This window comes from Onychomys torridus, chromosome 18, assembly GCF_903995425.1.
Source record: "Onychomys torridus chromosome 18, mOncTor1.1, whole genome shotgun sequence".
Taxonomy (NCBI): Eukaryota; Metazoa; Chordata; class Mammalia; order Rodentia; family Cricetidae; genus Onychomys; species Onychomys torridus.
The window spans coordinates 55614411-55641785 of record NC_050460.1 but is presented as its reverse complement, the minus strand read 5'-3'; the positions used below and the strand labels follow the sequence as shown (position 1 = coordinate 55641785).

The 27375-nt window shown below is 37.9% G+C and overlaps 1 protein-coding gene across 17 annotated transcripts in view; it reads right to left on the bottom strand.

Moving 5' to 3' along the window:
- Pcdh15 (protocadherin related 15) overlaps window positions 1-27375 on the bottom strand; it is a 1427876-nt gene that overhangs the window by 417803 nt on the left and 982698 nt on the right. For all 17 annotated transcript variants that reach the window (XM_036167862.1, XM_036167881.1, XM_036167872.1 and 14 more), the window contains one exon: window positions 7604-7764. In XM_036167862.1, the coding sequence (XP_036023755.1) occupies window positions 7604-7764 (161 nt within the window). The remainder of the gene's footprint in view (window positions 1-7603; window positions 7765-27375) is intronic.

The following is a 27375-nucleotide window of genomic DNA, read 5'->3' as shown; positions in this document are numbered from 1 at the left end:
TAATTTTGTATTGGAATAAATTCTATTCTCCTGTACAGAAAAGTCATAAATACATCACGTATAGTCTCACTGAGTTGATTAATCAGAGTTGAGGGACTCTGTAATGCTTATGGAAGTGTCAGAGTTTTTAGGGACTCTGTAATGCTTATGGAAGTGTCAGAGTTTTTAGGGACTCTGTAATGCTTACAGAAATGTCGGGGGAATTATGGTTGAGCTTTCACAGCTACTGGCAAAAGCCAGCCATGGTAATTCTTGGATAATCTTTCATCTTGAATGCTCTTTACTTGTTCTATTTATGAAACAAAGAAACATGCAACATGTAAGTTGTATCATGTACATGTTTAAAATAAGCACATTCATATACACCTAAATTTCAAAGTGAAATCATAATGTAGTATTTCAAAATCATACCTGCATGTCTATGTATTTGTGAACTTGTGTAGAATGAATGATATAAATCACCACTTTATGAAGTTTGTCTTTGGAAAGTAATATTGGGAACATGAGGTGAAAAAGAAACATTCTAAAGTATGTAGGGATTTTATAGTGTAAAAATATGGAAAATCAGTCACTTAATATAGCATGTGAAGGCAAGTTATGCAAAAGAAGTCACTGATGTCAATACTATAGATTATAACACTCCTCTCTGGTATAAGGAGAATTCAATATATTTAGAAACCTATTCCCTGAGGATTAGTGATTTGAAGTTTCATTGTTTAAATGAAAGTATTTTTTTGCAAACCTGTAAGATTTGATCTTATATGTCAGAGTATATATAAATGTATCAAATTCTTACAGGAATCAATGCTTTTGTCATGTCCCCTTCCTTCTGCCTATGGATTTACTTACTACCTCAGTAGAATGAAGAATTATTGGGAATTATTGGTATTTTACATTAAAAAGGGAAGAGGTGAAAATGTGTTCTAGAAATACATATTTCACAATTTTGAGGCTTGAACCCAAGGCCACATATATGGTAGGCAAGCAGTCTATATACTACTATATACCACTGAATTATATAGTTCATCCCTGAAATTGATTTGCAAATGAAAAAATAGAGGTAATAAATGCCTAGTGCTGTCTACTCCTTCAAAAATTAAACTTAGTAAATAATGGTATATTTGTAGGAGTTAATTAAAGAACAAAATACCATTTGGAACCATAAAATTAATAGATATTTCACAGTTTTTAATAGTATTTGTTATATGTCAGGTTCTAGGTTGGTTGAAATTAATGTGACCTAATCCTTGGATACTAAGAATAATTCTGTAAAATTTATATCAAAGAGGTATAAATAATCACAATGAAGATAAAACAGACTGGTGAAAGATTATGGCGTATAGAAAAAGTCATTATATTCCAGTATCTGGTTTGTATTTACATTACCATTTATGCATCTGTGGCTTGTTTCTTGGTAGGAAATCATCCCTATCATCACAAACATGGTAGTAAAATAAAAAAGGAGACAGGAATTTGAGATGGAGACATGAAGGGGAAGAATGTAGAGGGAGTTGAGAGGAGGAAGTAGAAATTACTAGCTGATGATATCCATGAAAGGTCTGCCATTTTCTGTGGTGATACATTGTGTATCAAGCTTGCCTGAAGATCAGAGGACAGAACAAGCCACTAGATTAAACAGAAGCCAGGCAGTGGTGGCACACACCTTTAATCCTAGCACTCAGGAGGCAGAGATCCATCTGGATCTCTGTGAGTTCAAAGCCACCCTGGACTACAGGAGATTGACTCAGACTAGGAGAGAAACAGAGCCAGGCAGTGTTGGCACACACCTTTAATTGAAACGCTTGAGATCTCATGCCTTTGCTTGGGAAGTCACACACCTCTAATCTCAGCATTAAAAAGGAAGTGATATGGTGGGCAGAGAAAGGTATATAAGGCCCAAGGAGACAGGAACTAAAAAGTCTTTCTGCTGAGGAAAGCTTTGCAGGTTAAAGAGTCCTAGAGGTAAGAGGTGGCTTGTTCCTTTGTCTCTCTGATCTTTCAATATTCACTCCAATATTCTACCTCTGGGTTTTTAATGAAAGACAATTTAACAATTCGTGTGATAATTTTCTGAAGAGAAACAGAAGAGAAGGAGTAGATGGGGAGGAGAAGGAGTTGGGAGGAGAGCACTGAGGGAAACTTTGATTGGGATATAAAAATAAATAAATAAACAAAAAGTAAAAAAAATGGAGAGTGTATATGCTCAATATAAAGTGTATACAAATATGAAATTCTCGAAGAATTTGAAAGATTTTTTAATCAACTTTAGCATCTTTCTAAGATGATGGTTGAGAGAACAGTGATATTGTCCTGGGTTCCAAGCCAGAGGAAGGAGGAGTGGCAAAGGAGTGATGTTGATGGATGTCATTACAGATGCAGTTGGTGACAAGGCCACTCATCCCAGCTAGCAAATGAAGAGTAACCCGGGCAGAATGGATAGAACCCCTTCTGCATCTCTGAAATTCAGAGAACTGAAGGGGTTGGGTTCTCTTACATCATCACTGTCACTGACCAAGGACTTCCAATCTTTGCAATGAGTTTCAAGATACATAGAATATGATCAGAGGAGACCCAGATTTTTTTTTTTTTATTAATCTAATGGTTGATTATAGAGCAACAGTGATCATCACATACTTCACACAATAGTGATTATGGAATACTGGTCTTATGAGATAATAAGTCGGTCTTTCAAAGATTCTCTTATAATATACACTTGATTTTTTTTTATCATTTCTGACTTGTGATTTTATAATTTTTCTGTTTAGGAAGCAATAACTGAACTGAACACAAAGGAATACAGAGGAAAAAATGATAGTCAAAACAATGTTTAAAAATTGACAAAGAGTTTGTATTCATTCAATCTCTTACAAATGTTTTATGATTCAAATATTTGGAGCTTGCCAATTTTTATATTTTCCTATGAAATGTTTATTAAAATAATTAGCCTATTTTAAAACTTATAATTTATAAATATTTTTATTTACATTTAAATTTGCTCTACATAACCATGATTATACAAATATAGGATCATTCATAGCCTCAGCAAACAGAGGGCAGACAACTTGGCTTGGATGTCTATCTCTAGAAAAGATTTCCATTATTGGTGTTTTAAGAAGCAAGTATAACTGAAAAAGCATATTTGACATGGCCTCACCTCTTTTTTGTTATAGTTCATTCAGATAAGTGACTATTTAGTTGGTCCTTATATCAACAATTTGAAATAAAATAAACACAGTCAACCTATGAACTGGGCATTCATTATAGAAGATGGAAACTTCTCTCAAATTTTTAAAAATACTCAAAATGAATCAAAGGTCTGAAGACACAACTTCTAAAAGAAACTGCTAGAATGAAAGAGGTTTAATATTGACCTTAAAGGCACTGATATGGTGACTGTTCATTCTGAATGATAATATTCTCCAAAGCAGAGGAAACAAAAGCAAAGTTTAACAAATGGGGATAGAATATATCAAACCTAGAAGCTTCAGTATAGCGAAGGAGAAAACTAACAGGGTGATCTAAGTTGTCATATATTAATAGAATGGAGAAATTGCCAAGTAGTCACCCAAAAATGTTAATACCAGAATATATGAAGAATTTGAAAGATTCAATGTGAAAAAAGTCCAAAGAACTCAACCAGAAATATGCAAAAATTGTGAATAGACTCATCTCAGAAGAAAATTTAAATGACCAAAGAATTTTTTTAAAAAAGTGATGAATTTCATTAGTTTAGTTGTCATGGAAATGCAAGTCAAAGACTCACTAATAAAATGTCATCTCTCCTCAGCTAGGATGTCTGTTATGAATAACACAAAAGGTAAGCAAATGCTACTGAGAATTGAGGAGGGATGTTCATACACTTTTGTTGGGGTTGCAAATATAACACTAACATGGGAAAAGTGTGGATCTACTGCAAGGCACAGCTATCCCACTTCTGGGTATATATCAAAGGAAAAATGACCTCAGCATATCAAAGAAAAGCCCTATGCCTACTGCAGAACTACACTCAGTATTTAGACTATAGAATCACCCTTGGTGCCTAGCACAGAATAGTGGATAGAGAAAATGTGGTACATATGCATAGTACAAACTTCCTTAGACAGTTAAGGAAATAATATGCTATCATACAGCAAAACTGAAGGATTTAAAAGACTTTATGGTAAATGAAATAAAGCTAGGTAGGGGAAGAGAAGTATTGGTGTTCTCTCAGATATGAATTTCTAGATACAGTAAGTTGGAATTTATGATAGTGATTACCACTTGATGGGAAGGGCGGTGTTAGGGCTGGCAATAGGAAATCTCGATGTGATAAACAGGCACTCAAACCATGTTCGAATACTTATTCCACATTTTTTAGTGGAAAATGTTAACAAGGAATATTGTTAAGAATAGCCACTGGTTAATCGGACCCACACACTGCCACTTCAGACCCTTGTGGGAGTCATAGCCATATGATTTCTTGCATAGTTTGACAGGAGACCGTAATCCCTCACCACCCACTCATCCTTCAGGCTGAGAGAGAAGCCAAGTCGTCACATGCATGAGTCCTTGCTGAATATCAGTTATCTCACCTTATTTGCAGATTACATTAGGGATGAAATCCCAAAAGTTCTACCATAAAACTTGTAAAGATAATTAAGAATTTTGGCAAGATACAACATCAACTTATAAAAGTCTGTAGCCTTTTCTTATATATCAATAACAAACATTCTGAGAAAATCAGATCATGAGAACACTTTCACCTAACAACAGCTTCAAAAAATACCTATGAATAAACATAACCAATGAGGTAACAGGCCTCTATGATAAAAAGCTTGAGTCTCTGAAGACAAAGATGGAGGAAGACACAGGAAAGACTGGAAGGACTGCTAGTGCCCATGGACTGGTAGAAGGTTATAAAATGATCTTCCTACCAAATAAATTTAAGGATTCAATGCAATCAAAATTAATACATACACCATTCTTCAAGGAAATAGGAACAACATATGAGAATTCACATGGAAGAGCAAAAGGCCCCAGAAAACTGCAGCAATCCCGGACAAAATGAATGATACTAGAGTGATTGCCACACCAGATGACAGCTACATTCCAAAGTTATAGTAGTAAACACAATACAGCACTATCACAGAAACAGGAAAGTAAAACAATGTGAATGGAAGACCAAACCAGGAGTTCCCTTAACTACAGCCATCTCATGCCAAAAATACACACTGTAGAAAAGACAGGATCTTCAACCAGATTGTGCTGGGAAAATTGGATGTTCACTTGCAGAAGAACAAAATTAGAGCCATATCATTCACTGACACAAAAATCACCTTCAAATGAATCAAAGACCCCAATGTGAAACTTGCAATGCAAAAACGTCTAGAAGAAACTATATACACTATCCTAGAAAGTATAGGAGTAGAAAAGGATTTTCTATATAGCTCATTTTTTTTTTCAGAAAATAAGGACACAATTTGACTAATGTCATCTATAAAAAGAGAAATAAAATTAAAAATCATGTGAAGAAGCAGCTCATGGAATGCATCTGTTCATCTGGTGGAAGATTAATATCTATAAAAACAAAAAAAAAATCAAGAGAAAAAGTAGCTCAACTAAAAAATGGGCTACACATATCAACAGATAATTCTAACAAGAAGAAATAGAAATCGCCAAGGCATATCTGAAAGAGTTTCAACATCTTTAGCAGTTAGGGAAACACGCATTAATTGCAATTTCATCTTATGCCAGTCAAAATGTCTCAGATCAACAGAACAACTGACAATAAATGCCTATGAGTGTACAAGGAAAGGAGAGTCCTCATTCACTATTGGTGGGATTGCAAACTGGTCCAGCTATTACAGAAATGTGTGTGTGTGTGTGTGTGTGTGTGTGTGTGTGTGTGTGTGTATGTGTGCATGTGTGTGTGTGCGTGTGCGTGCGTGCGTGCGTGCGTGCGTGTGTGTGTGTGTGGGGGGGGGATTCTCAATAGGCTAAAGATAGATTTATGGCATGACCCAATTATACCGTTTCTTGGCTTATTCATAGAGGACTCAGCATCTTAGTGTAAAGATACTTGCTTTATTCGCAAAGGTTAGAAAATGAAAATTGCAGATGTCTTTGACTGATGAGTGAATAATGAACCTGGTACATACACAAGACCAAATTCTGTTCAGTGGTAAAGAAAATGAAAGCATGAAATTTGCAGGAAAATAGACAGAACTAGAGAATATTATACAATAAAGTATCCCAGACCCAAAAGGACAAAGACTGCATGCTCTCTCTTATGTGTGAATCTTAGCTCTGAATCTTTAGATGTGAATCTTTATACCATGAAGTCATCTCAGAAGTCAGGAAAGAAGAAAGGGAGCATGGGGGAGAGGGGGGGAAGGAGCTCTGGTCGGTTCAGGGAATGTAGTAGGAATCAGGTGGTATGAAGAGGGAAAGGAAGAAAATGGGGAGGGAGTTTACCTGGGGAAGAGGGAGGAGGGAGAGATATGGAATGCTAGGGGATTTTGGAAATTCCATAGGAACACATATCAGTTTATGTCTAGGAGTGGAAAGGAAGCCATGACTTATTTCACTGCCTGTCAGTAGCGATTTGTGAATGACTCAGTGCAGGTGGGTGTGTAGGAAGACTGCAGATAGAAAGACTTCCGCTGTGATAAATGCAGCCCTAAAAGCACTGCTGCAGGTGAGGGGGTAATTCCCAAGAATCCAAAAGCCAAATATCCTAAGGGAAATAGTGACCAGAGTAAAAGGCAAGTAGAGAGAGCTATTATAGACTGCGTGTGGGATCCATGTAGGATGAAGGGGTCATGTACTCACTATCCTGCTGGGATGTGACTCAGGAAGCCACACAGCAATGCCCAACAGCTCTGCTTTAGATCTGCAGCCTCCGAGGTTTGGGTTTTGTACTCTGAGGTGTGAATACTTCTCTGCACTGCTTCAGTTTCCCCAAGAGCCCAGTGTACTCCCTTCACTTCTTTGTCCCCAAGAAAGGTGGGGACACTTGTGGTTGAGATAGGACACCAATCTTTTCAAAACTTTGTCAACATCTCTAGCAATGATAGACTGAAGAACTTTGGCAGTTCAGCTGTTCTTTATGAAATGCTTCTGCCGCATTGCCTGATAATGACTGAATAAGGATGCTGCCAGAACTCTAGTTTACCTGTGGTTTTTATCAGCCCTATAAACATGATGCTCAGCCTCGTCCTTCCAACTCTAACTGCTAGCAGCTAAATGAGATGGCACACACCAATTTCTACCTCGCCAGCCAGAAGCCAAATAGCACCCTCACTTTCACATTGTTGGAGAAAAAAGGGGTTCTATGTGATATCCCTCCCGGGCCAAAGTCATCATCTCTTTATTCTCTGTAGTGTGTTCTTCTGTTCAGAAATAGGACAAAATTCTTGAGTATTAAAATGATTCCCTCAGACACAGATACCTCCTTCCTTTCTCATTCTTATTCCAAGGATTACATTTTCTTTTGTTGCTATGTCTAGTAAACAAAATCTAATTATATGGCTTAAATTTAATATCATATAGATAGTAAATATGGACATTTAAATTATACCAAAGCTACGGCACAGGGACAGAGAAAAACAATAAAGTCACTGACGTCTCTATCCAGAACTCTTCCGGTACTGTTCAGGAAAAGCATCTGTTTAACAGGGTCCAGCAACACCCAGTAGTCCACGTTGTCCTTTAAAGAGAGCTCTATGGTGGGGTCTGGTCCTCCAGCCGTCCCCTTAATCAACATGTTGTCCACAAGAATTGTACCTGCAAACCAAACACAGCTATTTATAACCAGGCTTTACCCAAAATCATTCTTTAGCAAGAACTATGCTTTTAAACCCAGCTGGCTAACACATTTCTGCCAAGGCAGAGCACATTCAATATTGTACTAAGCATCACCAAGTTATTTTTCTTGGCCCCCAAAGCCATAAATATCTATCTTCATTATACAATTTGTCAATGGTGTTTGGAGAAGATACAGGCAGGGGGCAGAGTTTCAGATATTTGTACCACCTTGTTTCTCTTCAGCAGCATTGAGTCTCTCATGTTCCCTGTCCATCACTTCTCTCAGGATTTATCATTGAATGTTTTATCCTGAACAAAGGAAATAGCTGTAACAGCAGAGTGGGATACCAAACCCATTCAGTGAGACTTCTGATATGAAAAGAGAGATCTTAACAACGAAAGAGAAGAGAAATGGGATAAAAAACTAAAGGAGCAGCAAGACTCCTCACAGTGAGAAATGCATCTTGATCTTACATGTCAGAGTAAATTCATAAAACACATATCTTAATGCTACCATGTAGACACACAGCAGTAGCTGCTCATCTCTAAGAGAAGTCTGGGGCACTTGACTGTAGAGACAACCTCTTATGATTTTACATTTTAATGTTTAGTTTCTTATTTTTTAAAAGCATTTCTTGAAAAGAGAGCATGCCTCTAACATTTCTTCTCTGCAAAAGATTCCATGTAGTTTAAAAATTGAAAGCACACAGCAGTGGTGTGACTCAAATTTCTTTTTCCTCACACAGCAATGATCTTCCTGCCAATCAAGACTGGATTACAGCTCAGAGTAGTCACTTTCTGATAGATCATAATGTTTGAACAGAATATAGAAAAAACATGGCTATGAAAATAAAGATGAGCTCTTCTAAATGCTAGAAGAAAATGGAAATATTTAAGTAACTTCTTGCCTTGGGACAGGATGTAGATAATATGTAACCCACAAACATGAAGCTGGGCTCAGAAAATAAATTGTGAAATTTATCAATCACATTTTGGTAAGGCAGGAAATCGGCCTAAATACTATACCATTACAAGGCTACAAAAATAAGATTGCATCATCATTTGATTGCCCCCTTACTTTAATAACATTAAGGTAGAATATAAAATATTTCCTAACAACACTATCAATATACTTTATCTTATCCTAGGAAATTTTGAAAGGAACTGCTTTTCGTTGTAAAGTGGAACTGTTTTGTTGATGTGCGTATTTATCGCACATCCCTAAATTTTATATATTACATTCTCTTTCTCGCTTCTGCAGAATTATGGCAATAACTGGATAGGAGCTTCTACCCTAAACTGTATGTTTATCATTGGAGCACATTTGTGTTTTCCCATCTTATATAGAAGAAATCAAAAATAAAGTAGAGGAACAGACAAACAAAAAATGAGAACGTTATAAAAAACGGTAGAAGAAATAGATTCATCAGTCAAAGAAAACACTAAAACCAACAAAGTCATGACCCAAAATGTCCAAGAAATTTGGGACACCATGAAAAGACCAAACCTACAAATAATAGGGATAGAGGAAGGAGAATACGAACTCAAAGGCACAGAAAATATATTTAACAAGATCATAGAAGAAAACTTTCCCAGCTTAAAGAAAGAAATGCCTATGAAGATACAAGAAGCCTATAGAACACCAAACAGACTAGACCCCCCCAAAAAAGGTCCCCTTGCCACATAATAATTAAACAACTAAATGTACAGAATAAAGAAAGAATATTAAGGGCAGCAAAGGAAAAAGGCCAAGTGACTTATAAAGGCAAACCTATCAGAATAACACCTGGTTTCTTGATGGAGACTTTGAAAGCCAGAAGGACCTGGACAGATATAATGCAGACACTAAGAGACCGTGGACGCCAGCCTAGACTAATATACCCAGCAAAACTCTCAATCATCATAGATGGAGTGAACAAGACCTTCCAAGACAAAACCAGATTTAAACAATACTTATCCACAAACCCAGCCCTACAGAAAGCACTACAAGGAAAATTCCAACCTAAGGAAGGCAGATACACCCATGAAAACACAGGCAATAGATAATACCACAGCAGTAAACCCCAAAAAAGAGAAGTACACACACACTACCACCAAAAAATAAAAATAACAACAGGAATTAACAATCACTGGTCATTAATATCCCGTAATATCAATGGACTTAATTCACCTATAAAAAGACACAGACTAACAGAATGGATATAAAAACAGGACCCATCTTTCTGCTGCATACAAGAAACACACCTCAAATTCAAAGACAGACACCTCCTAAGAATAAAAGGCTGGGAAAAGACTTTCCAATTAAATGGTCTTAAGAAGCAAGCTGGTGTAGCCATCCTAATATCCAGCAAAATAGACTTCAAACTAAAATCAATCAAAAGAGATGATGAAGGACATTACATACTCATCGCAGGAAAGATCCACCAAGATGAAGTCTCAATTCTGAACATTTATGCCCCAAACACAAGGGTACCCACATATGTAAAAGAAACATTACTAAAGCTTAAATCACATATAAAACCCCACACATTAATAGTGGGAGACTTCAACACCCCACTTTCACCTCTGGACAGATTGGCCAAATTAAAACTTAACAGAGACATAATGGACTTAAATGATGTTATGGCTCAAATGGACTTAATCGATATCTACAGAACATTCCACCCAAACAAAAAAGAATATACCTTCTTCGCAGCACTCCATGGAACCTTCCTCTAAAATCGACCACATACTTGGCCACAAAGCAAATCTCAACAGATACAAAACAATTGGAATAACCTCCTGTGTTCTATCAGACCACCATGGTTTAAAGTTAGATTTCAACAACAGAAAAAACTACAGAAACCCTACAATCTCATGGAAACTGAATAATGCTCAACTGAATCACCAATGGGTTAAGGAAGAAATAAAGAAAGAAATTAAAAACTTCCTAGAGATCAATGAAAATGAATACACCACATACCCAAACTTATGGGATACTATGAAAGCAGTGCTAAGAGGGAAATTCATAGCACTGCATGCACACATAAAGAAGCTAGAGAAATCTCACACTAGTGACTTGACAGCACACCTGAAAGCCCTTAAACAGGAAGAAGCAAAGTCTTCCAGGAGGAACAGATACCAGGAAATTATCAAACTGAGAGCTGAAATCAATGAAATAGAAATAAAGAGAACAATACAAAGGATTAATGAAACAAAGAGTTGGTTCTTTGAGAAGATCAACAAGATAGACAAGCCCTTATCCAAACTAACCAAAAGAGAGAGAGAGCACATCCAAATTAACAAAATCAGAAATGAAAAGGGGGACATAACAACAGACAATGAGGAAATCCAGAGAATCATCAGGTCATACTTCAAAAACCTCTACTCCACAAAACTGGAAAATCTAAAAGAAATGGATAATTTTCCGGATAGGTACCACATACCTAAGTTAAATCAAGACCAGATAAACCATTTAAATAGTCCAATAACCTCTAAGGAAATAGAATTAGTCATTAAAAGTCTCCCAACCAAAAAAAGCCCTGGACCTGATGGTTTCACTGCAAAATTCTACCAGATCTTCAAAGAAGACTTAATACCAATACTCTTTAAATTGTTCCTACACCCCTTCATGATAAAGGTCTTGGAGGGATCAGGAATACAGGGAACATACCTAAACATAATAGAGGCAATCTACAGCAAGCCAACAGCCAACATCAAATAAAATGGAGAGAAACTCAAAGCAATACCACTAAAATCAGGAACAAGGCAAGGCTGTCCCCTCTCCCCCTACTTATTCAATATAGTACTTGAAGTTCTAGCCAGAGCTAGACAACATAAAGAGATTAAGGGGATACAAATTGGAAAGGAAGAAGTCAAGCTCTCCCTATTTGCAGATGACATGTTAGTATACATGAGTGACCCCAAAAATTCAACCAAGGAACTCATACAGCTAATAAAAACCTTCAGGAAGATCAACTCAAAAAAATCAGTAGCCCTCCTACATACAGAAGACAAATAGGCTGAGAAGGAAATCAGAGATACATCACCCTTTACAATAGCCACAAATGATATAAAATACCTTGGGGTTATGCTAACTATGCATGTGAAGGACCTATATGACAAGAACTTTAAGTTCCTGAAAAAAAAATTGAAGAAGTTGTCAGAAAATGGAAAGATCTCCTATGCTCATGGAAAGGCAGGATTAACATAATAAAAATGGCGATCTTACCAAAAGCAATCTACAGATTCAACACAATCCCCATCAAATTACCAGCACAATTCTTCACAGATCTGGAAAGAATAATACTCAACTTCATATGGAAAAACAAAAAACCCAGGATAGCCAAAACAATCCTGTACAATAAAACAGCCTCTGGAGGCATCATAATCCCCCGACCTCAAGCTCTACTATAGAGCTGCTGTAATAAAAAGTTTGGCACTGGCATAAAAACCAACATGTGGACCAATGGAATTGAATTGAAGACCCTGACATTAACCCGCACATCTATGAACATATAATTTTTGACAAAGAAGCCAAAAATGTACAATGGAAAAAAGAAAGCATCTTCAACAAATGGTGCTGGCATAACTGGATGTCAATGTGGAGAAAGATGCAAATAGATCCATATCTGTGACCGTGCACAAAACTTAAATCCAAGTGGATCAAAGACTTCAACATAAATCCAGCTACTCTGAACCTGATAGAAAGGAAAGTAGGAAGTACTCTTGAATGCATTGGCACCAGAGATCACTTTCTAAATATAACACCAGTAACACAGACACTGAGAGAAACAATCAATCAATGGAACCTGTTGAAACTGAGAAGCTTTTGCAGAGCCAAAGGACACAGTCAACAAGACAAAGTGACAGCCTACAGAATGGGAAAATGTCTTCACCAACCCTACATCTGACAGAGGGCTAATATCCAGAATATATAAAGAACTCAAGAAATTAGACATCAAAATGCCCAACAGTCCAATTAAGAAATGGGCTATAGAACTAAACAGAGAATTCTCCACAGAGGAAGTTCAATGGCTGAAAGACATTTAAGGAATTGCTCAACATCCCTAATTATCAGGGAAATGCAAATCAAAACGACTCTGAGATACCACCTTACACCTGTCAGAATGGCTAAGATCAAAATCACAGAAGACAGCTTATGCTGGAGAGGATGTGGAGCAAGGGGAACTCTCCTGCACTGCTGGTGGGAATGCAAGCTTGTACAGCCACTTTGGAAATCAATATGGTGCTTCCTTAGAAAATTGGGAATCCATCTCTCCCAAGACCCAGCTCTAGCACTCTTGGGCATATATCCAAGGAATGCTCAATCATACCAAAAGGGCATTTGCTCAACTATGTTCGTATCAGCTTTGTTTGTAATAGCCAGAACCTGGAAACAACCTAGATGCCCTTCAACTGAAGAATGGATCAAGAAAATATGGTACATATACACAATGGAGTACTACTCAGCAGAGAAAAACAATGACATCATGAGGTTTGCAGGCAAATGGATGGATCTAGAAAAAAATCATCCTGAGTGAGGTAAGCCAGACTCAGAAGGACAAACATGGTATGTACTCACTCATAGGAGGATACTAGATGTAAAACAAAGATGACTAGACTGCTACACAACTCCAGGGGGACTACATAGAAAACGGGACCCTAGGAAAGACCCAAGGATCACCCAAAGACAGAGAAATGGATGAGATCTACATGAACAACCTGGACAACAGTGGGAGTAATGAAGGGCAATATTTGAGGGAAAGAATGCTTAGGGGAGCAGGAGATCCCAGCTGGATCAAGAACAGAAAGGGAGAAAGAGGAATAAGAGACCATGATAAATGAAGACCACATGAGAACAGGAATAGGTAGTGTGCTGGAGAGGTCCCCAAAAATCCACAATGATACATCCTCTATAGACTGTTGGCAATGGTCGAGAGAAAGCCTGATCTGACCTAGTCTGGTATTCAGATGGCTAAACACCCTAACATTTGTGCTGGAACTCTTGCCCAATAACTGATGGAAGTGGATGCAGAGATCCTCAGCCAAGCCCCAGGTGGAGCTCCAGGTGTCCAACTGTCGAGAAAGAGGAGGGTCTGCAAGATCATGAATTGTTGAATCCAAGATTGCAAAAAGCACAGGGACAAATAGCCAAACAAATGCAAACACATGAATTATGAACCAAAGGCTGTGGAGCCCCCAGCTGGATCAGGCCCTCTGGATAAGTGAGACCACTGAATAGCTTGATCTGCTTGGGAGGCACCCAGTCTGTGGGACCAGGATCTGTCCTTAGTGCATGAGCTGGCTGTTTGAAACCTTGGGCTTACACAGGGACACTTTGCTCAGTCTGGAAGGAGGTGACAGGACCTGCCTGTACTGAATCCACCAGGTTTAAATGAATCCCCAGGGGTGCCTTGATCCTGGAGCACATGGGAATGGAGGGGAGGGGCTGGGGGTAAGGTGGAGGTGGGGGCAGTAGGGGAAAGGACAGGGGAACCCATGGCTGATGCTTAAAATTTAAAACACATAATAATAAAGAAAAAAATAAAAATTAAAAAATAAAAAGGAAAGATATTTTGTCTTAAAACAGATGTATTTAATTTTTGAAAAACAAATATCCATTCATTCTTTTGTATTTAATATTTAAAAAAACAAATATCCATTTATTCTTTTTCTCCAAGAGGTTAAATGTTTTCAACCATTCTTAGAAGGATAGGATGTTTGCTAACAGATAATAAATTTATGAGACAAAATCTTGAGGATAGAATGGTATTCTTTTCTTTTTATCTTATTGTTGCAGCATCAGGGTTGAACAAAGATTTTTTTTTCTTTTCAACTCCTTTTTTTGCACATGTTTTTCCTATTATTGAAAATAGATTTTTTTCATACAATGTATCCTCAACATGGTTTCCCTTCCCCTAACTCCTCCCAGATCCTCCTCAGATCCCATCTCCCATTCAAACTCATAATTTTTCTTTCTCTCTTTTCTTATAAAACAAACAGGCATTTAAAAACAATAATAAAATACAACAAAACAAACTCAAATAGGACAATATAAGCAAATAGAAGAAAAAGAACCAAAAATGAAAGTGCAAGAAACGCATAGAGACACAGAGATACACATGTTCACACACACACAGGAATTCCATAAAAACACAAACTGGAAGCCATAATATACTCAAAAGACATGTAAGGTATATAATAATAATAATAATAATAATAATAATAATAATAATAACAACAACAATAACAATAACAACAACAATAAAGTCCTTTCAAAGCATTATGAGACAAAGAACTTCCAAAAATGCAATTGAGTCCATTTTGTGATGGTCGTCTACAACCAGACATGGGACCTGCCTTTAGGAGTGTTTTGTAAACAGAGTGAGACTCCATCAAAGAAAATTAATCTTTCCTTTGAAAGTGGTTGGCATTTGGAGACAGCTTTTGGGCTAGGTATGGAAGCATGTGTCCACTTCCCCTCTCATCATCACAACCTCGTCTGACTCAGAACCTTGCAGTCCCAATGCATGCTGCTACAGTCTCTATGAGATCATATGTAGGTCAACCCTGCTTTGTTTAGAAGGTCTTATTTCCTTGGTGTCTTCCATCCCTTCTGGCTGTTATAACCTTTCCATCTCCTCTTCTGCAGGGTTCTCTGAGCTCTGCGGGGAGAGATTTGATGGAGAAATCTCATTTTGGATGGATTTTCTAAGGTCTTTCACTCTCTGAACTTTGCCCAGCTGAGGGTCTCTGTATTTGTTCCTATCCCCTGCAGGAGGAAACTTCTCTGATGATGGCTAAGCAAGACATTGAGGAGTAGAGCAGAATGTCATTAGGAGTCATTTAATTGCTATATCCCTTTAGCAGAACAATAGCATTTGGTTTTCCCCTGGATCCCTGGCCTATCCAGTCTCAGGTTCTGGGCCATCCATGTAGTGTTAGGGATGGACTCCATTTCTGGTGCAGTCCTTAAATACAACACAATATTGGTTGGTTACTATTGGTTAAAATATTAAGGCAACTCCACATAGTTAAAAGGGAGGTTTATTTTGTAGGGTAACTTACAGGTGAAGGGATAGGTTACAGGGTCTGGGAAAGGTGTAACACAGTCTGGCAGTGTTCTCTAGAGAACTCTGTTTGGTCTAGCTCCAGTGTCCAGGGTCCAGGAGCCAAGAAAGCCAGTCCATCCAGATCCTGGGTTTTCAGGGGTCCTCTCTCAGCTCTGCCTTGTAGGTGTGAGAGTTAATGAAGACTCAATAGGGGTGGTCCTTCCAGATCAAAGCTGGAATGGCTGCCCACTACAGGTTACTCCTATAAGCTTTATCGCACTGTTGTACCAGCCTATCTTGCAGGCAGGCCACCATTGTAGATGTCATTTACCTTTCTCATGTGGCAGCATACAAAATACAATGATTATTAAAAAATAGGGTGAAGGCTCTAGGTAGGCATCAGCTCATCTTCTCCATGTTCAATGAATAGTGTAGGTTTTTGTCTTCAGCCATGGGCCCTTAGTATCTGTTTGTGGAGAGAAACCAATGTCCTTGGCAATAGCCTGGATTGTTTAGGGGTTACCATGGGGAGCCTTTGACCAACAACTCTGTTAGATGTAACTCATCCTAGAACTGGAGGCTTCATTTGGTGACAAGAGATATTCAGTTGGGACACATAATATATATGTATAAATGCAATGCGGAGACAGTGTATTTGGAAGTACAGTTCACAACCAGATATCTCCTGTTTCTTTGCAAGTCATTTAATTTCCTTAAATAACTAGTTGCAATGCAAATGGATCACTCTCTAAAAATATTGAGGAAGCCTCAGCATGGAGGGGAGAACCTTTGTGCTTCTAATTAACCTAATTTTGTGAATCTTAAAAAGTATATTGCAGAGAGAGAGAGAGAGGGAATAATGGACTGATTGGATTCATTCCAAACTCTAAATACATGTATTGCATACAGCCCTCTAGACAATGCCATGATCAATTAATTACCCAAAGGTGTTCAAACACTATGAATTCCTTCAGCTTCCCCAGTAATGTTTCCCCACTTTTACCCACTTGAAAAAATGGTACACTGTAAAACCACAGAACATTTGGCTTTCTTGCACATGTTATTCTATGGGAAAAACAAACACGGAAAAACAGGAACTGGATTCCAAGATCCTAAGACTGAAACAAGACTCTTCTTATCCACGGTTCTTCTGTCCCACATCTTTCTAGGATGCTCACAGAAACGGTCTGTCATCTGATTTTCTCCCTTCTTGGTTTAGAGACAAGTTCTATAGGTCAGTTAGGCGCTTGCACTTACCATATCTACGTAAGACACTGCTTTGTGGGATGAAGCATACCTATTTCTGGCAACTTCATAAAAAAGTTTTAATACAATTTTTACTTGAATCGTGATTTAAATACTAAGAGGCTATTAGCAGCTTGTCATATTTTCTAAGGCTGAATAACGGTGCCTGCCAGTTAAATAGTAGATACATGAAAACTCAAATAAAAAACATGATGTTTTCAAAATTATGTTTTTGTTGAAATTTAAATTAAATACATATTATTACATATTATATATATTAATATTATATATTAAAAGAGCAAAAAATCACGACAAAATACTTCACTAAAATGTACAGACTTCTTAGGGTATAATATATTTATATACTTATTTTAACTGCATGATAGTTAATAGATAATGTGTCAAGGATTTAGTAAACTTCCATGTACAAAAGTTTAGAAATAGAGACTTTTTTCCCTCCTGAGCTTTTTCTTTTGAAACTAATATAGCTACCTTGATATTTAGTCAGCAAATATATCTATTTTCCTTGTAAATTAATATTAAGTAAATAAATATACAGTATGCAGTCTCATGCAAATTATGCATACTTGCTCAATTTTCATTTATCTAATGAGGAATTTAGTCATGAAAATCTAGAACCAGGAAAAAACAGCATTCGTGTGTGTGTGTGTGTGTGTGTGTGTGTGTGTGTGTGTGTCTGTGTCTGTGTATCTGTGCATGTGTGTATCTGTATGTGTGTGTATATCTTTGTAAGTGTATCTCTTTGTGTGTTTATGTGTGTGTATCTCTCTCTGTGTGTATCTGAATATGTGTGTGTATCTCTGTGTGTCTATCTGTGCATATGTGTCTATGTATATCTTTGTAAGTGTATCTCTGTGTGTATGTGTGTGTATTTCTCTCTGTGTGTATCTGTACATATGTGTGTATATCTCTGTGTGTCTACATCTGTGTGTATCTCTCTGTGTATATATATCTGTGTATATCTATGCATCTGTGTATATTCATTTATGTGTGTGTGTGTGTGTGTGTGTGTGTGTGTGTGTTAGAAGGGGATCAAAGGAGGAGGAGGAGGAAGGAAGGGGGAGAGAAAGACAAAGAAGAGAGCCTCTCTGCTCTCTCAATATCTCTCTATCCTAAGAAATGAAATCTAAGGTGACCCATCAAAAAGATACAGATCTCACACCCAAGTTGTCTTCTTTGCCATTTATTCTCTGTCCCTCTACAATGCTACTGCACTAGAAACATATAAGCAGATTCTAAACTATGAAAACCTATGTTTAAAATATCTGGAAACTCTCTACAAAAAGTTGTTGATATAGAAATCCACTTTATGCCGCTCCATGCTCTCACATTTTCCTAACAAAATTTTAAGTGATTAAAGTGAAAATGACTAAAATAAGATGTTGGAGAATACTAGGATGTACTTATGAATGACCTGACCCTAGAGCCAATGTCATCCCAGAAGCCAGTGAGCATTGAGGATTCAACAGTTGAAATCAGTGTGGCAGTGAGGTATAAGAACTTACCCCATGGAGCAACAGTGATGCCTCCTCTTGCTGGGGTCCAGTAAAGAGTGTGTATTGTAAAGTTGTCGGGCCTATGTTCTGTGGAGCTGAAAAGTCTTTAACCTGGGCAATCATTTCAGTAGTCACTGTGACGCCTAAGTCTTGCTTTGTGTGTGTGCGGTGCCCTGTGTGGGTAGAGTCTGTCACTTGCCTCTAACAGAAAAAGAGGTGGCAAAGTGATAGGAATCTATATTTACGTGGAGAGATTTATGGGGGAACATGTTACTTGACCTTTGAGTGACGATCTTAGCAAGTTTCCCTCTTTCCCTGATGACTCTGATAGAGTTTAGGTATATTGGGAGACACGCCTGTAGTAACAGATAATATAGGTTTTTAAAGGCAAAGGCCTATGTTAAAATTCTTGACTCCACATCATACTAGCTCTGTGATTTTTAGCAAATTTTCTAGATTCTTATAATCAGTAAGATGGGATATTATGATACATAAACAATGTGAGTTGAGGCACATAGCTATTCAATAGTACTTTTCATCTATGTCATGGGTATTGCATGGATATTTAAGCTTATAAGGGAGTTATTATTTTTTATTAAATTGTGAGTATCATGTATACTATTTTTTACACAAAGGTGTGTTGTTTTTAAAACTGGGATAAAAGTATAAAATTTAGGCTGGAAAGATGAAACAGTAGTTAAGAATGCTCTGTAATCATGAAAACCATGATTCAGATCCCAGAATCTACCCAGCAACTGGGCATTTGTTTCTTGCATGCCCTCTACTCTAAGCCTTTTATCTAAGATAATAGAGACACGGGGATTACTGTTGCTTGCTAGATTCCAGCCTGGTCAAAAAATATTAACCCTAGGTTCTGCTAGAAATACTTCCTTAAAGAATGTACATAGAGTGACATGTCATTCTTACCCCCCAGGTGCACACAAACACACATGTACATACACTCACAAAGACACATAAAGAAACAGATGGTCAAAGATAGATAGGTGATAGATAGATAAATAGATATATAATAAACACATCTGAAAACCAACAGGGAGGTTAGGGATTTAGCTCAGTGGTAGAGCGCTTGCCTAGCAAACACAAGGACCTGGGTTCGATCCTCAGCTCCAAAAAAAAAAAAAAAAAACAGAAAAGAAAACCAACAGGAAAATGGTCGTGTCTATGCAAAAGACTAAACAGAATCAGGAAACAGGGATTATTTTCAGTTACTGTTAAGAATCTGTCAGAAGGCAAAGGGCATTTCTTGCTGGTCAAAAGGAAATGTTAACAAGCTAGTAAGCAATGGAGGTCATATTACTGAGGTCAAATGAGGGAAGATACGATTTGTTTACTGGATCAAGTGGAGAAGGGGATAAGACAGAGAGACCAAGTGATCACCTCCAATTAGCAGACATGGAAGTGAGAAAGGCTCACACCTTCCTAACACTGCAAGACTCTCACATTGATGCAGTTTGAAATCAAATAACATTTTCAAGACTGATGATTGTCAAATGCAAGTAGAAATGTGGATGAAACACAATCCCCCTCTTGCCTTCATCTTTCCTAACGTGAGAAAGAATGTAGAACTTCGTCTTTTCAAGCAGGAACCTGAGAAAAGGGGAGCAGGGGAAGGTGGGAGACAGAGAGTAGAGAGAAGAGACTTAATTTGCAATGTGCCCACACTCCTTTCACTTGAGACTGAGATTAAAAACTAAGGTGAGATGATGTCCTCAGGGGCCATCCCTGAGAAGCTCTCCTGCTGCTCTCCTAGCATGTGTACTCCTGTGACCTGTTTCTCTTCCTCCTCATGTTGCTCCATCTGCAGGTTTTGACAGGCTCTCAAGTGTGGAAATAGTCAAGTCATGTATAATTTACTGACTTCTTTGTCATATTGATACAAGAAAAGGCAAGATAAATGGTGGAGGATTGATCTGCTGTGAGCATATCTTCTAATGATTTCAATTGTTTTCCTGTAACTTTGAATGTCTGCTTGAACCTAAACTGTGTTTATATTGTAAACAGCATGATAGGATATAAACACATTTCACTCTCCCCCTATTTCTCTGATAGTTTCAGAATTAATTTGTAACATGGTATAATGTATTTTAAATATTTAATGTCATAGATGAATTTGCAGAAAAAAAGTAATGCAATGTTCTTTTCTAATACTCCTCAACGAATTCTGAGTGATCATAACTCTAAAATTAAATCCATTTTCTTGTTTTTAAATTAATTCTTTTTTTCATTTTTCTTTATTAAGAAATTTTCTACTCCACATACTATCCACAGATCCCCCCTCCTCCCTCCTCCCATCTCCCAGCCCTCTTTCTCAAGCCACTCCGAATCCCCACATTCCCCAAATAGAGGTCTCCCATGGGGAGTCAGCATAGCCCAGCACACTAAGTAAGCCTAGGCAGGTCCAAGCCCTTTCACACTGCACCAAGGCTGTGCAAGGTGTCACACCACAGGCACTGGGTTCCAGAAGCCTGCCCATAGACCAGGGACAGATCCCGATCCCTCTGCCTGGGTGTCCCCCCAAACAGTTCAGACCAAACAACTGTCTTCCATATCCAGAGGGCCTAGTCCAGTCCCATGGGGGCTCCACAGCCACCAGTCCACAGTTCATGGGCTTCCACTAGTGTGGCCAGTCATCTCTGCATGTCCTCCCATCATGATCTCGACGTCCCCCGCCTGCAGAATTTCTCCTCTCTCTCATCAGTTGGATTCCCGGAGCTCAGCCTGGTGCCTGGCCGTGGATCTCTGTATCTGCCTCCATCAGTAACTGAACAAAGGCTCTATGATGACAGGTTATTTGCTAGGCTGGTCACTAGAGTAGACCGGTTCAGGCACCCTCTGGACCATTGCCAGCAGACTAAGGTGGGTCAACCTTGTGGATTCCTGAGAGCCTCCCCAGCACCCTGCCTCTTCCTATTCCCATGATGTCCTCAAAGAATCAACAAAAAGCATGAGGTTCTTGTCACTACACTAAATGACAAATAGAAAACATATTGCAATTAATAGGACTTATTTCACAGGTAAATTGTCTCCAGAAACCAATCTTTGAAGGACTTATTAAATAAAAATTGCAGTCAAGTGCTCTACCACTGAACTGAGCTCATGGAAGCTCGTGGACTCTGGACCAACAGTTATGGAGCCTACATGGGACAGATCTAGGACCTCTGCATGTGTGTGACAGTTGTATAACTTGATCTGTTAATAAGACTCCTAGCAGTGAGATCAGGATCTGTCCCTGGCACTTGGCTCCATGCTGGATTATCTCGCCCAGCCATGATGCAGGGGGAGGAGCTGGGTCCTGTTTCAACTTGATGTGTCACACTTTGTTCAAGCCCATGGGATGCTTTCCCTTTTCTGAATGGATAGAGGAGGAGTGGATAGGGAAGAGAGTAGATAGGAGGCAGGGTAGGGGGAGGAATGGGAGGAGACGAGGACAGAGAACCTGTAGTTGGTAGGTAAAATAAATTAAAAAATGTAAATTAAGGAAGAGTAGAGGTAGGCAGAGCACATGCAAAGGGAGGCAGCAGCCGCCTCAGCCAAATGTTTCTCTCCATTACTGTTTATTCTGTCATTGGGGAATTTATTGTACTTAAGGAGTCCTAGGAGCCACCTCTATGATATTTGATGTACAATCAAGAGATGTGCTATGGTTAGTGAGCACATCTCATTTCCCTACATAATTGCCAGAATGATATGTATAAAATGGAAAACTAATAATATATTTTCAAATTTTAAAATTATAAATTCTTTTGGGTACTGAAATCCCAACTTGTGGAAAAATAAATAAATACATAAATAAATAAACATGCATAAACTATTTGATTTCTAAGGACTTATGTATTATGAAAGTCAACTGTCATTTTTCTATCACAGTATCCATCCTGGGAAATTAAATATGCTGAAGCTTGACCATTAAAGAGTAATAAAGTACAACAATAAAGAATAGCAAAAATTTTGCTTGGTGTCACAGAAGCAGCTGAACAAGCCAAACAACCGAATTCAGTGAATGTTTTAACTACAAATGAAGTTAACTCTCTAAGCCTTTATGAGTTTTAAATACCACTTTTAAATCAAATTAAGTTGAATAAGTTTTTTTAAAATATTTTAAAAACATTTTTCATTTGGTCTTTAAAATGGTTAATCCCAGGCATGCACCGAATGTCCAATGTGAAGTTCTGATGTGGGTTCAGAAAACTGTAGTTTTTACTATGCAAACCTTCACTTCCGTGTTTAACTTAACCATTAAGTGTCCTGTTTTTTGTTATGCTCTGATGCATAGGGCAGCTTTCTTAATTTTCTGTTGGGATGATTTTTCAGCATAGAGACAGTAACTGGTTTTGTATTGTCTTGATTTTGTAATCGACTTTGCCCAATTATTTCTTCATTCTGACAGTGTATATATTTAATGAAGGTTTTTCTACATATACAATATATTTTAGAGAGGACATTTGTCCAACTTTATAGATTATCAACAGAGAATTTACAGAATATTTCAAGCAACTTCAACATCTTTAATTAACAATAATCCAACTGCTACATCTGGAAATATTTATGGTAATCAATAATATTATGTGTATGATGTTCCTCCTTTGAGTCCACATACATTCCCTTATTGGAAGAAGGATGTTGTGGCCTGCATGAAAAGGTAAAAAGATTTTTTGGAAGAGGATTCTCTGAACACATGATGTTGAATCTATAGAAATAACTCAAATTCATACAAAACAATATCTACCCCTGGGAAGACAATGTCCCTTCCATGAAGAAACAGTCTAATGCCAGGCATTGTGGTGCACACCTTTAATCCCCAAGGTCAATTGGTCTAAATAGCAAATGCCAGACCAGCCAAGGCTACATAGTGAGACCCTGTTTCAAACAAACAAACAAACAAAACTTCCCAAAACATTCTAAATTAACTGGATATGGCAAGTTAGTTGGCCCTATGGAGATGGAACATTTTGATTTCCACTTTGCCTCAGCTGCTGCTTAGCTGAATCTTCAGGGGCAAAGGCAGCCAGGTCTGCCTCAGCAAAACCATCTTGCTGAGTCTGTATATATGAATTATTCCTTGCTGAGACACTGCAGTCAACTTTTGCTAGGGAGTTCTTAATTTCTACTGAGATCAGGATACCCATTCCTCACTACCTTCCCTACATCTTGAATACTGCTATAAGCAATGGAGTACCTCATGAATGACAGATGTTTCTCCTAACAACATGCTTTCTAAACCCTGTTGCTATGCATGATTCCTGGTCAAGCTGGAATAATATGATAAAGGGTGGCTTATCAGGTTATGCATAAACATGAATCTACACCACATTTCAATCGCCCTGAAGCTTTCAACTTCCTTGAAGTGGTGCTTCTGGACTGTAATGTGTCTATGACTCACTAGGGATCTTGTTAGAGTGACAAGCTCTGACTTTGTAAGTACAACTCTGGCCTCTAGTTGATGGCGTTCCTTGTCTATAATTCTTATTTGTAGAATCATATCTTTTAGCATTTTTCCTCTAAGTATCATCCCAGACAGAGACCTCAGTTTTATACATAAACTTACTAGAAGTGCTTATCTGTGGCTTTTTATACATCACACTATCACTGAATTAGGACCTCAGAGAGAGGCTCAGACACCTGACTTAACAAACCAACCACCTGATTCTGATGCTCCGTTGAGAACATGATTTTGCAATAAGATGGAAAAAATGGAAAAATTTTAAACTGTTCCACTGTACGCTGCCACCAAGAACTCAAAGAAAATACCACCTTTGAGATTGTAGCCTACATATTCCACACTGAATCCTAGTAAACAGACTCAGGGAATGGACTAAGCATGATGAAGTTTAAAATCGTGAGCTTGTAAAGAAATTATCCAAGTTCAGTGAGTACAGGACAATTAATTTTAGACATCATGGTCTAGGTACTTGGAAGCAAAAAGAGTCTACCTTCCATGGCCAGAGAGGTACATGGGATTTAGAGGTTCACGTTTGACTATATCATTTCCAATCTTCTGTTTCACTGTCTTACTTATTCCTGGTTACATTTTCATTGCCTATTTTCTCTAGCTTAAAAGAAAAGAAAGGGATGGGGACTCATGTGGCCTAAAATCTGTCAAACATTTACAGAGACACAAAGATGCGGGGCTCCTTCAAAGCTGTCATGGAGACATACAGGTTCCCTATGCATATTCTTGGTGTATTTTGTAGATGTTCATTTCACATTTTTTTGCTATGTAGATTGTCTAGGGTTGTCAGAGAAAGCAAATAGGATCATAATTACTGCTGTTGTCATGGTGATTAAATACTTCAGCCACTTGATTGTCCAATGTTCCACACCTGCACCTCATCTCACGCTACTGCAGGTGCTAATTTAGGTAATTGTGATGCTATGCTTGGCATGGGCGAGCCACATGCCATGTGGATGACCCACCTATAAGAAAAGAACGTATCTCTGGTTTTTCAAATATATGCACAATGCAATCCCAAAATTTTATTATTTATTTGTCTAGTTTTGTCCCTTGGAGGCAATTCAAAGTACCAATTATAGTATCAACGTGTCAGCAAGAAAATGTCAACCACCAATCATGGGAGCCAGTGTGGGCTCAGTAAAGGAATGCTTACCAGAGTGGGGCATGGGAAATGACAGGAGATGTAGTCATGCACTGGTACAGCAAGGAATACAGAAGGGAAATGTTACCAAAATAAACAAACAATGAATTAAACAGAATCCAAAACAACATCTCACAAGGAGAGACACTGTGAGGAGGAGTTTCTTCCGTGTAGAGAAGCTTTCATTCTGGCACTATAGGAACAAGTTTTTCTAAGATATGGAGTCACCAATCACTCCATTCTACCCCCAGCTCTCAATTTCCAGCTGCTAAGATCAGCACCATATCACAGCCAAGCATCCCTTCCTCATACACCTCTACTCAGCTTCAGAGCACCTCACCTTCCGGTTTCCTTCTACCTCATTTATGCTCCTTTGCATCTACTTGCTCAAACTCTCTAGTGTCCATGGTATTTTTTCTATCATCTCTCCTTCCCATTGTCCTATGCAGTCCTATGTACAGTTGACTCATGTTCCTCAACTTGCAGTTGGCATCCATACTATTTTCCTGATCCAAAACTCACACCCTGCTCTCCACAGCACCCATTCACAGACCTCATAAGTGAATCGAACTGAACTGATTTCTGACTTAAAGGAGCCGGGGGAGGGTCTTTCCATACATTTTTCTTGTTATTTCTCTTGCATCGGTTTAAGTAATCCTCATTTTCTAGGTGTTAAGTTGATTATTTATCATTATCTACTTCCTATCACACCTCTTACCCATTTACTAGAAAATAATATGTTTTGAATGTAACCAGGATTGGATAAACTTAAAAGTTGTTTTAACAGCTCTTCCTGTGCCAACACTCTCCTGGTTATTGCAGTAAATCCCCAGATGGTCTTCATGTTGCAGACTCTACTTTGCCTCGGTCTATTTTCAACACACCTGCTAAAATTATCCTTTAAAAATATGCCAGTTCAAAATTCTCTAATGGCTTCTAATGCCCCAGAAAATAGAAGTTAAATCCTTACACTGCTCCAAAATGTCTGACATGATTTTTTCCTTTCAGTCTCTAGCTGGCTGCTATTTTGTTTAATCACGCCAGCCACCTTCCCTACTTAGTCTTCCTGCCTTGAGACTTATGCCTAATTCTTCTTTGCTGTGATGTCTCTTCAAGATCATCTAACTCACACCTTCTCTCACCATGCTACTGACTTACACATAATACTCTATATATTTCTCCAACTTTTTCTTTCCTACTCCATTCAGTAAATGTTTCATGAATTAATGAATGAATTAGATTTCTATTATGTAGTGGGTTTTTATTAAACTTACACATGTTTTGAAAATTTGGGCTGGAAATTCGTTTGTTACTGGTTGTTATAAAGCTTATATTTATAAAGCCTATAAAGCAGCACATCTAATCAGGACTGGGTAAATAGTTATCACAGCATTAATTTCACAATTTGATACACAGGTTTAAATTAAGGTAAAATTTATTATTATAAAGGAATTATGTAAATCTTGTTTCATATGCTCATTAAAATATTAGTAGTCTGTTTATATAATTAGTCAACTCTACTTGAAAGTTAATTTTTATAACTCTGTCTGCTGGTTAGTTGAGGGAAATAATTAACAAGTGAGGAAGTTCATATATCACATACACATTCCTTGTTTATCTTATTTATAAAAGAAACAATAAGAACTCAGTAAGTACACAAGAGTTTGTTATTCTCAGGATAAGTATATTTCATTATAGAAAGATCCCAGTATCTCAAAGAACCATAGTACATGTGACAGATGTTGAGAACTAATTTTTACATAGTTAAGCACTATTTCACTATTGGTGTTTGGGCTGTTCAATGATAATACATCTTATATTGTATTGAATTGTAATGACTTTCATCACTTCCTGTCTTCTGTTCATGTTTGAGACATGTGAACATACTGGGGTATTGGTTCATTACCACCTCTCGGGCCTCTGTCTTTTATTCAGTACATCCCCTACACTACCTCTCCTCTAACTTCAAGAGGTGGAAGGTCTTCCAACAATGTGAACTGCAGTATCAACACTACTACTCTCTTTCCATGCAAGCCTTAAGACTACATCCCACATAACAGATCTAGAGCATGGTATGTTGATGGGAAACAGCTGTTGTGTACACAGAAAACATATACTCGGAAATATGTATATACATGAACATGTAGAAGCAGGGATGTGAAAGCAGACAGGGAGGACAAG